Source organism: Mytilus californianus, unplaced genomic scaffold, assembly GCF_021869535.1.
Source record: "Mytilus californianus isolate M0D057914Y unplaced genomic scaffold, xbMytCali1.0.p SCAF_5, whole genome shotgun sequence".
NCBI classification, from domain to species: Eukaryota; Metazoa; Mollusca; class Bivalvia; order Mytilida; family Mytilidae; genus Mytilus; species Mytilus californianus.
The window spans coordinates 21,135,396-21,146,845 of record NW_026262701.1 but is presented as its reverse complement, the minus strand read 5'-3'; the positions used below and the strand labels follow the sequence as shown (position 1 = coordinate 21,146,845).

The 11,450-nt window shown below is 32.9% G+C and overlaps 1 protein-coding gene across 2 annotated transcripts; it reads left to right on the top strand.

Moving 5' to 3' along the window:
• Positions 1–5,725: 5,725 nt before the first annotated feature.
• On the top strand, positions 5,726–9,158 carry LOC127702688 (uncharacterized). Of its 2 annotated transcripts, none has more exons than XM_052206990.1 (3): positions 5,726–6,160; positions 7,532–7,627; positions 8,838–8,959. In XM_052206990.1, the coding sequence occupies exons 1-3, from the start codon at positions 5,923–5,925 to the stop codon at positions 8,870–8,872; spliced, it is 369 nt and encodes a 122-aa protein (XP_052062950.1). In that variant the 5' UTR covers positions 5,726–5,922; the 3' UTR covers positions 8,873–8,959. The 2 variants fall into 2 exon arrangements, with proteins under 2 accessions (XP_052062950.1, XP_052062949.1); XM_052206989.1 differs by having other exon boundaries at positions 5,738–6,160; positions 7,532–7,638; positions 8,838–9,158.
• The last annotated feature ends 2,292 nt before the right edge of the window (positions 9,159–11,450 follow it).

The window sequence follows — 11,450 nt, the reverse complement described above, 5'->3', positions numbered from 1 at the left end:
GCTGAAAAAAGACAAACTGCGGAAGAGTTTCTTGTAGTCTTTATCTATATAGATATGTCTATCACGTGATTATTTTGTGGAGGTGTGTATTGAAATATATACAATGAACAAAGTCGTCGCAATCGTTTTCTTTTTGTTTAAACTATACATATTTATTCATTTGTCGATGGAATTGATGTATGTATGCCCATAAACTGAATTTGTGGAAGTTTTATAGAAAGAGGTTATCTGAACCCCATTCCAGGCCTCTTTCGATTTGAACGAATATGTCAAGGGTGTGTGTTCTCCAACTGCGATATGTAGCAGTGAATAACCTTTGGATTTCATTGAAATATGTAAAACTTTGAAACTATTTTTCAATAGATGATATATAGTCTTGAATATTCAATTTCAAGTAAGATTTGACAAAGGTAGTTTGTTAAAAATAATCACACGAATACTTCATTTCATATCTAATACTTTATGGAAATACACCAAAGTACATTGAATGAATTGTTCTTGCACGATTGCTATAGATAGAAGGTAGCGAGAATAACAGGACTAATGCAGTAAAACTCATGTATTTGAAATCGCTCGTACGTTAAATACAGACTGATATAAAATAATTTGTTACTAAATTGTCATGTTTTTCGCTTATGAATAGAACGTTTTATATCGCCTTGTTTGTTATGAAATCTTTCTAATTTTTTTTTCCATAACGCCTTAGGCTTTTGCCAGCTGTAGCCTTTAACTTAGTTCATATATACAGCTTGCTGCAATTTCTTGAAAACGTATTGATGGAATTCCAAGAAACTTGCACTGATAATAGTCTTCTTACGGACATACAGTTGTAAAACTGGCCATTTTAGAGTGAAATATGATTTATTTTCGAGGGTTTTCAAGTACCAAAATAAAAGAAATGGATTTTGCCATTTATAATTTTATAATTTTATTTTTGGAAATGGTAGTTTACACACGACTCCCTTGGAAAACTCACACATCTTTTCTGAATAAATCAACATACGAATTTTTAATTCTATTGAATATTCATAGATATATTGTGTTCATCTTCCTGTTATGATTACTCAGATAATAGCTAATCTATTCCCGAAAACCGGATTTTAAGGAGCCTCTCCGTTACCCATCTCCTTTTCTTGAAATGCCTTTATTAGGAACTATTTGTCATGTATTCTATATATGTTTTACTTTTAAAACAAGTACAATTGAAGACTGCATCCACATGCTTATATGCAAAACATAACTCGCATCTAGATAAATTGGAACGTTTAGGACATAAGAGTAAATGAACTCCGAAATGGACAGTGCACCGTTTTCACTTAGCATAGGATCAAAGTCTGATGAATTCTCAAATATTTTACTCCTTTGGAATTTCTAACCCCCCATGGTACTTAGACAATGGCTAATCCATTCAAACTAGAGGCTCTCAAGAGCCTGTGTTGTTCACCTGTATCGACTGTTGTTTGGGAAATCATGTAAAATAAGGTTAAAATCATAATTAATAGTATTAGATACCCTAATAATGATTAAGGCCAAGTTAGGTTTAATTTGGCCAAGTAGTTAAATTAAAAGCAGGTCATCCCATTGTAGTCTTACAATAGTTACTGTAGACCTTTAATCATTATTTTAAATTAGTTTTCAAGTTGTGACCATTTGAAATTGGTTTTTTTTACAATTTTTCCTTAGACTTCTATAGTAAACCCCTATGTTCTATTTTTAGCCATGGCGGCCATGTTGGTTGGATGACATGATCATCGGATATATTTTTTAAACTAGATACCCCTAAGGATGATTTAGGCCAAGATTGGTTTAATTTTGCACAGTAGTTTCAGAGGAGAAGATTTTTGTAAATGATTACAAAAATTAACAAAAAGATGTGAAAAATTTACTTTAAAGGGCAATTATTATGGAGTCAATTGACAATTTTGGTCATTTGACTTATTTGTAGATCTTACTTTGCTGAACCATTTTGCTGTTTATAGTTTATCTCTATCTATTATAATATTCAAGATAATAACCAAAATCTGCAAAATTTCCTTAAAATTACCAATTCAAGGGCAGCAACCCAACAACGGGTTGTCTACTGCGTCTGAAAATTTAAGGGCAGATAGATCATGACCTGATGAACATTTTTACTCCTGTCAGATTTGCTCTAAATGCTTTAGTTTCAGAGACATACGCCATAAACTGCATTTTACCCCCATGTTCTATTTTTAGCCATGGCGGCCATCTTGGTTGATGGCCGGGGTCATCGGATACACTTTTTAAACTAATTACCCTTGATTTAGGCCAAGTTTGGTTTAATTTTGCCCAGTAGTTTTAGAGGAGAAGATTTTTGTAAAAGATTTCAAAAATTTACAAAAAATTGTGAAAAATTGACTTCAAAGGGCAATAACTCCTTATGGAATCAATTGACAATTTTGGTCATTTGACTTATTGTAGATCTTACTTTGCTGGACAATTTTGTTGCATACAGTTTATCTCTATCTATTATAGTACTCAAGATAATAACCAAAAACTGCAAAATTTCCTTAAAATTACCAATTCAAGGGCAGCAACCCAACAACGGGTTGTCTGATGCGTCTGAAAATTTCAGGGCAGATAGATCTTGACCTGATGAATGTTTTTATTTAGTTTCAGAGATATAAGCCAAAATTGCATTTTATCCCCATGTTCTATTTTTAGCCATAGCGGCCATTTTGGTTGATGGCCGGGGTCATCGGATACATTTTTTAAAACTAGATACCCTACGGATGATTTAGGCCAAGTTTGGTTGTATTTGGCCTAGCAGTTTCAGAGGAGAAGATTTTTGTGAAAGTTAACGGACGACGACGACGGACGACGACGGACGACGGACGACGGACGACGGACGCCAATTGATGAGAAAAGCTCACTTGACCTTATTGGGCCAGGTGGGCTAAAAAACCACATACCAGTAGTCATTTGTTAATGTATGCAACTCCAAACATCGAGGTAAATATCAAACCTCAAACAATTTCATTTCGTTGACCATAAGGTTTAGATTTAAGAGACATTTATACACCTAAAAGATCCTTTGTTCGTTGAAATACCAAGGTTAAACTGTGCTTATTTTTATAATAGCCAGTATGCTTTCTTTGTTTTATTTTCTATTTATTTCTATTACTTTTTTCATAATAATCCATTACGAGTTGGTTGACCGTTATGGAATATCCGTTTCACAGATGGCAGCGGATATGTTCCAATTGTCGTAACTACAATCCTGTCACCTTTTCCACGAATGTGACCTAACGATTTAGACTTATCACCGAGTTTGTACTAACTTGAGCAACACGACGGGTGACACATGTGGAGCAGGATCTGCTTACCCTTCCCGAGCACCTGAGATCACCCCCAGTTTTGGTGGGGTTCGTGTAGCTCAGTCTTCAGTTTTCTATGTTGTGTGTTGTGTTTTGTGTACTGTTGTTTGTCTGTTTGTCTTTTTCCTTTTTTTAGTCATGGTGTCAGTTTATTTTCAACTTATGAGTTTGAATGTCCCTTTGTTATGTTTCGCCTCTCTTTTAAGGATTTAATGTTTCAATATTTTTGTATTGAAATGATAATGGTTTCTCCATTACGTTAAAAGAAATTCCATTTGAAAATTTAAGTTACAGAAGAATTGATGTTTCATTATTAATATTAACATTTTCTGTTTTTATTTGAAATTTCAAGTTTTAGAAATTTCTCGCTGATCAGCATCTTGCATTAACGTAGAATTTTACAATCGCTTAAATTCATTTTGGCTTTGCCCTTTTTATTTTTCACTAACATTTCTTTAACTCGAAGGAAAATGCCCGTTTTATTTTTGTGTAAAGCAAACTGTTCCTTTTTCCTTTTAAATTTCCTCTTTACATTGACATCAGGGCCCCTAACCTCGTGATTGAACACAGCTTTTCTTTCGGAAAACTTAACATATATATGCGTCTCTAATTTAATGAGTATTGATATGAGATATTTAAGCAGTTTCTTTTAATAGTGAATCGTTATATTATCTTTAGAACTAGTTTTAAAACGCTAATGGTATTTGCATTTTATCAAGATATTACTGCGCAGACGGACTCTGAATAAAGGCGTATTTGGAATGTCATAAAGAACGTTCAGATGAATTCCGAAAACAGTTGCGATTCCGAAAAACTACAAAATACCACCAATTGATGTGTGTGACCCCCCCCCCCCCCCCCCCCCATATATATGTCATATATTATCTACATATCACTATCATAGAATATAAGCCAGCATCAAGCTAGTTAACAAAAACATCGCATCTGAAAAATAAAGATAAGAAATAACCTGGATCGGTGTTTAAAAAATTATGACAATAATGACACAGGAGGCAAAATTTTCAGAAATATGATTAATTAAACATTTATTTATGTATTTAAAGCCAAAGTTTGGCATCTCTAACGATAACGAGATTTTAAGAAGCCTCTCCATGACCACTCTCCCATTTCTTGGAATTCCTTCATTAGGAACTATTTGTCATTTATAATTATGATATAAGTAGTCTATATAGATAATACTTTTATAACTAGTGCAATCGAAAACTGCACCCACATGCTTATATTCAAAACATAGCTCGCAACTTAGTTAAACTGGAACGTTTAGGACATAAGAGTAATGAACTTCGAAATGGACAGTGCATCGTTTTCACTAAGCAATTAAGAGATCAAAATCTGACAAATTCTCAAATATTTCGCCCCTTTAGAATTTGTGACCCCTGATGGTAAATTACTTATCGCAAAACTTTCAACGAGCGTCGGTAATATCGAAACAAAGGGCTAGAGCTCCGGCTTGATAAATGATCGCTATTGCACATCGCTGGCGGATAAAAATCTGGAAAAAAGTCATATATGTTATCAATTCCTCCATATTTACATTGGCGTGCCCGCAACCATTAAGTATCAATACATGATCAACGTTTAAAGTTTTCTTTCAGACACTTTGTACTATTTTCATGTTTTCGTTTCCGCGTTTAACGGAAATATTTTTGTGACTGTTAATACTTCCTTTCAGTCTTGTTGTTGAAGTGATATATATATACTAAAACTCAAGTGTACATAAAATAAACTGAATATGCCGTGTTGGCATTCTTCTACTAATGGAATTGTCTGGCGTAAACGGTTCAAATGAACTTTGGTGCGAACTATGTCATAAAAGTGGGAAAAAAACATGTAAATTTGCAGTATATACCTTTCACTAGTTTCAAAAATAAAATATTCTAATATATATATGGATCTGTCGTAGAGTTGTCTCTTCGGTTTAGACGTTCTTATTATATAATAAATATATATATATATGCGAACCAGTTCCTAATCATGAAATTGAAAAAAGGGCGAGGATTGAACAAAAGGGTATGCGAGAGTCTGGTTGTCGATGCACGCCTTAAAAATATATTTATGCCGTGAATGATTAATAATCACCATTGGCACGTAAACGCTTCAGAATGATGTAGAAAATGATTGACAGGTTGTAAACCCATTATTTGCGACAGCATTTAGATATTTGATATTTAATAATTGATATTTTTCTCTCTTTTTCCGTATTTTTCTTAAAATCTCGACTTATACATTTACATTCTTATTGTTTATATGTGTTAGTTCTCTTTCTCTGTATTAATTCTCGTACAATACCCAACCATTTTGCTCCAAACGCGTAAATTATGTTAAAGTTAGATGGTTATTAACTATATCTATTACAGTATATATACTGTACACCTGGCTCGAATTTCAATTGTGTACATATACAAAGGTAGATGTGATAAAACCTATCTTATGTATAACTATAAGTGTATACGTTGTGTATTGGTTGTACATGTATTTCTCGTTAATAAGAGAAGGATCGAATTTCAACACATTACAACATTGTTCATGTGACAGATTAAAACATTAAAATGATGGGATACCGAACATGACTTTATTCCAAGATGACGAACTGGCTGTATGTAACTTAGCTGTGTCGTCTGCCGAAGTTTCTGGTTTTGTGGAGGATAAATCAAAACGAGGGAGAGAATTTTTGTTTATTGTTGATGTTTTATGGTCAGATGGACGATCGTGTTGTATAAGACGAAGTTACCAAGATTTTCTAGAATTTAGAAAGAAATTAATTGAACGGAATAAGAAACTGACAGATCTTCCAAAATTACCTGGTTTGTATTTGAACGCTAAATGAAAAATAATGAATGATTTAAAGCTGTATTTTAATGTATTCCTCATGGGAAATTTATCTCTTGTACTTATTGACAAGTTGTTGGGGGTATTAGATGCCATTACCACAATAATTAATTGCTTAATTTATGTTAGGGCGGTTACACATACTATAGATAAGTAATGAAGATATTTTCAAACTTGCGTTTTGCATTATTGCTCAACAAGCTGTACATAAAGGCAGATCAGTTACCACACAAACAAAGAATATTATTGATAGTATAAGGAGAATAATAGATTCTTGCTCTAAGAATTGATGAAATATAAAACTTATTATGACATACGAATACTGATCAGTTATATTTACTTCAGTGACTTTTGAAAAAGGTCGATGTTAAAATCTCGTAAATCGATTAGGAAAAGACAAATCACGGTGAGAAACAGAAACTGATGGAATCGCATGAACTACAAAAGGAACGAGACCCGATGCGTTGACATTTCGAGGTTGGCATGCAGGTTAAGCATCTTTGATGAGTTATCTTATATATTTGTGTCCTACCTTCTAACCGAGCTTCTAACGGCTTTCCTGTTTCCAACAGCCTTCACTAGTATATATGGAAATTCGACGTGCGGTATTCTATTTTTGCATTTTTCCCCCAAAAAAAAAATTTTTTAAATTTTAATGGGTATCTTTTAAAAAATTAGGTATTTTATAAAAATGATCTTGAGGAGTTAATGAGCATACATTTGAAAAAGCATATTTTGGATGACCATCGATCGAAGATATCTTCATTTCTCTAAGAGATACGATTATCATATAATTATTTCATTATTTCAAATGGAGATGGGTCTATTTGATTTAGAGATTTCTTAAATAATCAGATATACATTTGATTTTTTAAGAGAAAAACAAGAAAATTACATGCTTTATTTTTTTAAACGAGCACAAAAATATGTCTTTTAAAATTTAGGTTGACTCGGTGGTCTATGACAAGTTATATTATATTTAACTGTACGAAGCATTAATATACATCTTTTTTCACCAAGCTGGCTCTTTCACACTTTGTTTATCTTTATACATGTTATATAAATCATATAATAATGTTTGATTAATGTATTGTCTCTAATGAATGTGTACAGGTTTGTCTTTTTTCTTCATCTTATTTTCTTGTTTGTAATTGATATGCTTTCAGGAGCCCTTTAATTAGGAAATAAACTGATTGGAATTGATTTGATATATTACTTGGCGGTTAGGTACAAATCTTTCGGGCGCGGACAACCCATTTTTAAATCGATTATTTGATAAAGAAAATCAATTGTGTAAATATTTATATGTAAGTACATATTTGTGATATAAAATCATATCTTTGTAGATTCGACTGTCATACAAATGTTAAAATGGGACAAGACAAGCATTGCAGAAGAAAGGGAATCGCAGCTACATTTGTTTGTGAAAAAGCTAATTGATGGTAATCCATTGGTATGATTATTAATAATAAGACATATATTTATATATAATAGCTTTTATGCAAATATCAAGAAATATCCAGTGATTAACGATCTTAATGCAACAGGTATCTCTTTGAAGCAAATTATTTCTAATGACTTCGTCAATTACATACGGGAGTACTCGGTTGTGCCTGACTAATATTTGTTCAACGTCTAGGTACGAAGTAATCCTGCACAAATATCATGTGAATAAACTCATCATAGATACCAGGATACCGACAGGTACCTACAGTCCAACAAAAGTTTTACAGCATTTTGATGGATGCAAATGTTAGGAATTTTTCTTCATTTACTATTTGGCGAATAGACAACATAGTGGATTATCATGAATACGGTCCTCCTTCAAGACATTTTAGCAACTCAAACGAATCTTTGGCACAATCATCAATACATCAATCATCATATTAAGGCTGGTGAAAGTTTGGCAGAGATATGACCGAATAGTATTTGTCAGAAATTTTATTGATATCTTATAGATAATGTTCTATCCTCAATAAGAGCTGTTACGATCAAGACTTTTACCTAACTTTCAAAATCTTTTCTATGATGTATGAGGATACTTGAAACTAGACTACTAGTATCTAAGGATTTCAATCAAGTATAATAGTTTTATTTTCAATGAAGATTTTTGAAAAGGTTTATAGATAAAAGATCGATGCTGATTAATGACCATTACTCACGTAGCTCCTTGGGGCCATGTGAGCTATAAAGGATTAGAATCTGTATGAGTTGAATATCACCATTTTTTCTCTATATAACATACTCAGGTAACACTAAGGTTGAAATTATTTAATTGTCCACAATGGTTGTTTGTTTGTTAACTGTTCCATGTTAAGTTGCAAGTATCTCATGATTTTAAGGATGTCGAGAAGACAAGGTTAACACAATTGTAAAAATTCTCTCAAATGTGCAAATTTTTTGCCTTTGAAAAATAGGAGGGGTTAGGTAGGTTCGGCAGCTTTACATTTTCGGTCCCTCTCCAGACACAATTTTATGGACTCCAACGTCCCTCTTTTTTCAAAAGAAGGCTCTTCCTATCGGATATAAATATGAACTTGCTGACCTTTCCTAAAGGTAAGAGCTCTTGTGAAATGCAACATGAGGTATTAAGACTAGGTTGAATACATACACTTCCAAATAATTGTCTCATTATTCATTCTTTTTTTTCAGATCGTCAGTTTGCCATTGGTTTTGAATTTCTTTGAACCTCGCCCTACAGATCCCATTCCTTATAAACACCATTCTGACGGAGAGGAAGATGAAGATGATCCATTTTCAGAGGAAGTTTTCGATTGCAAATGGATGAAACGGAAAAAATGAGCATGTTCTTGTCTTCCTTTTAGATCATTATGATCAGAAACCATTGACGAGTGCCAAATCAAAATATTTATTTGTGCCATAATATCATAAATATTTATAAACATTTATATATATACAAAATGTATACGCTTTACAATAGTTTTAATAAATCAGTTGTAAGGAATAACTTTGATAAATTCTGCAGTTAACAAAAAACAGATAAATTAATTATTAATATCTAAACAATGTCAAAAACACAATACACATTAAGTCCTGGTCTCTGTAAGAATCAGGCAATTTGGAAAAAAATCAAAACATGGCCGAAAAAAAAACCACAGACCTAACCAACCTATCTTGAAGTTACCCTCATCCCGAGTTAGAAATTGTAGGTCTTTCATTTCTGCGTGTTTGGTAATTCGAAAAATCTGTAGATAACTTTTGGTAAGAATGATAACAAATTACGAAGTTAGCTCCCCTTAATTGTTAATTTCAAGTGCATTTCAACCAAATTCTATCTTGAATAACCAGAACAGGAAAAGGAAACGAATGTTAATTTCATGCACCATTATACATTCTGAACATAATTTAATGTTAACTTGAGTGGGTTTTTGTTTGTCATCTTTTCACCACTGTCTGATTCTTATGCAGATTGGCACTTAACACATACTTTTTTCAAGTGCCAGGAGACAAGTAACTAAGAATTAGTTCTGCAGTGAAACGCAGCTCTAGTATGACATTGCAAATGATTGGTAATTTTGAGTGTAGGATGCCCATCTCAAAAAAGGAATCGTTTTTGGAAAGAATTTCAACATTTACAATGTCCAACAAGCATATACAATACTCAATATATCGAAGAAACAGAACTTGTATTGGTGTTCTTTTACTTGATAATTGCAGGATGATCTTCTGTGAAGATTTAAAGAGATCAAGCAAAATCAATACAGACCTTAGTGTCAATTTGAGCAAGATTCTTTGATTTTCATTTAAAATCGTTTAACGTATTTTAATCAACATATGCAGGAAGAAATGTAAAAGTAATTAGTGAATTGCATATAAACTGGTAATGCTTTCTCTCCAACTCGAGCATTTATTTCCAGATAAAGGACTTTATGATAATAATTCTAAAAAACACAAAGCAATAGACTATAACAGGGTTTATGTATGAATTTAAAAGCTGGTGTTTACAATCATATGATAATGATGTTGTACTTTTTAATTCACTTAGCCAATTAGTATTAGCCATTGTCATAATTTTGAATCCATTTTCGTTGTCTATTTGTTCGTTAACTTTTCGAATTTCGACACCTTTCTAACCACTGGGGCAACTCGAACCAAACTTAGAGGGAATGGTCCTTTGGTTGTCCTTTATTATTACACCCAATAGAATGGCCCTGTATTCATCCCTTTCAAGGCCCTACTTGAAGATTCTTCTAAGCATCTGATCGGCGTTTATTTTATCTATACAGAGTACACACAACTAAATGAACATCTAATAGAGACAATCTTCAGTAAATAGCCAATAGTACACCATGACCCGCTTCCCAACTTTTCACATCTATATTCGGTTAACCGCGAAATCTGGGGCAAATTCTTATTTGGCATACCAAAATCTAAGTTCAAATCGTAATATATGTGTGCACTAAGTTTCAAGTCAATGTGACAACAACTTTTTGGTAAACAACCTAAAAGCCAAATTTTACGGAGAATTGGATGGATAAATGCATTGACCAGAAACTATAATTTCACCTTCTATCGTTAGCAGTGCATATAAATCATTGATCACTCAAGCCATTTGGGTATTTCTTTTGATCTCGTATTGATGATCGTATTTGCTGTAAACATGTGTATCTCTCTACCTAGACAAATGGTAAAAACACAAACAATGATCATAAAAAATGAGAAAATACAATTAAAGCAATAAAAAAACAATAAGTCAAAAATAAATATAGACAACACCATAATGATGGCCCTTAAAAAAAAGGTCTACAAAACAGAAACAGAAAAGTCAAGATTGAGCAAAACATGTACGAACACGACATGCGTAAGAAACGGTGGTAAACACGGGTGCTCTTGAAGGGTATGCAGTTCCTGTTCAATTTAAGCAATGTGGACTGTCCTATTACTCATTGCAGGGAAAAACGCTGTTACAAGTCACATTGATTGATATCCCAAGCAAGAAAAATATAACAGTCTTGCGGCTACGATAGACCCCATGATGTTGCAAAAACTCAAACGACCAATACAGCAAAGCGAGCCCAATGGAATGACAACTATGAAACCTCTTTCTAAATTATAAACATCAATTTTATCAGCAATTAAAAAGTTATTGTGAAAATACCTATTCTAGAGGTGGCGTGATTCAGATGTGGATACTTAAAAATTCGAAAGATCTAAAGTACATATAATCTAAGACTCTTTCATCTTGCAATAGTATTAAAACATTTGACTGTTTTACACTTTACACAAGTATTCCCCATTAAAAAC

What these genes read in the sequence shown, in the direction of transcription:
- LOC127702688 (XM_052206989.1), top strand. Translation starts at nt 5,923, where the DNA reads ATGACTTTATTCCAAGATGACGAACTGGCTGTATGTAACTTAGCTGTG. An exon ending in AGATCTTCCAAAATTACCTG is followed by an intron (nt 6,161 to 7,531) that starts GTTTGTATTTGA and finishes ATATCTTTGTAG; the next exon opens with ATTCGACTGTCATACAAATG. An exon ending in TAATTGATGGTAATCCATTG is followed by an intron (nt 7,639 to 8,837) that starts GTATGATTATTA and finishes CTTTTTTTTCAG; the next exon opens with ATCGTCAGTTTGCCATTGGT.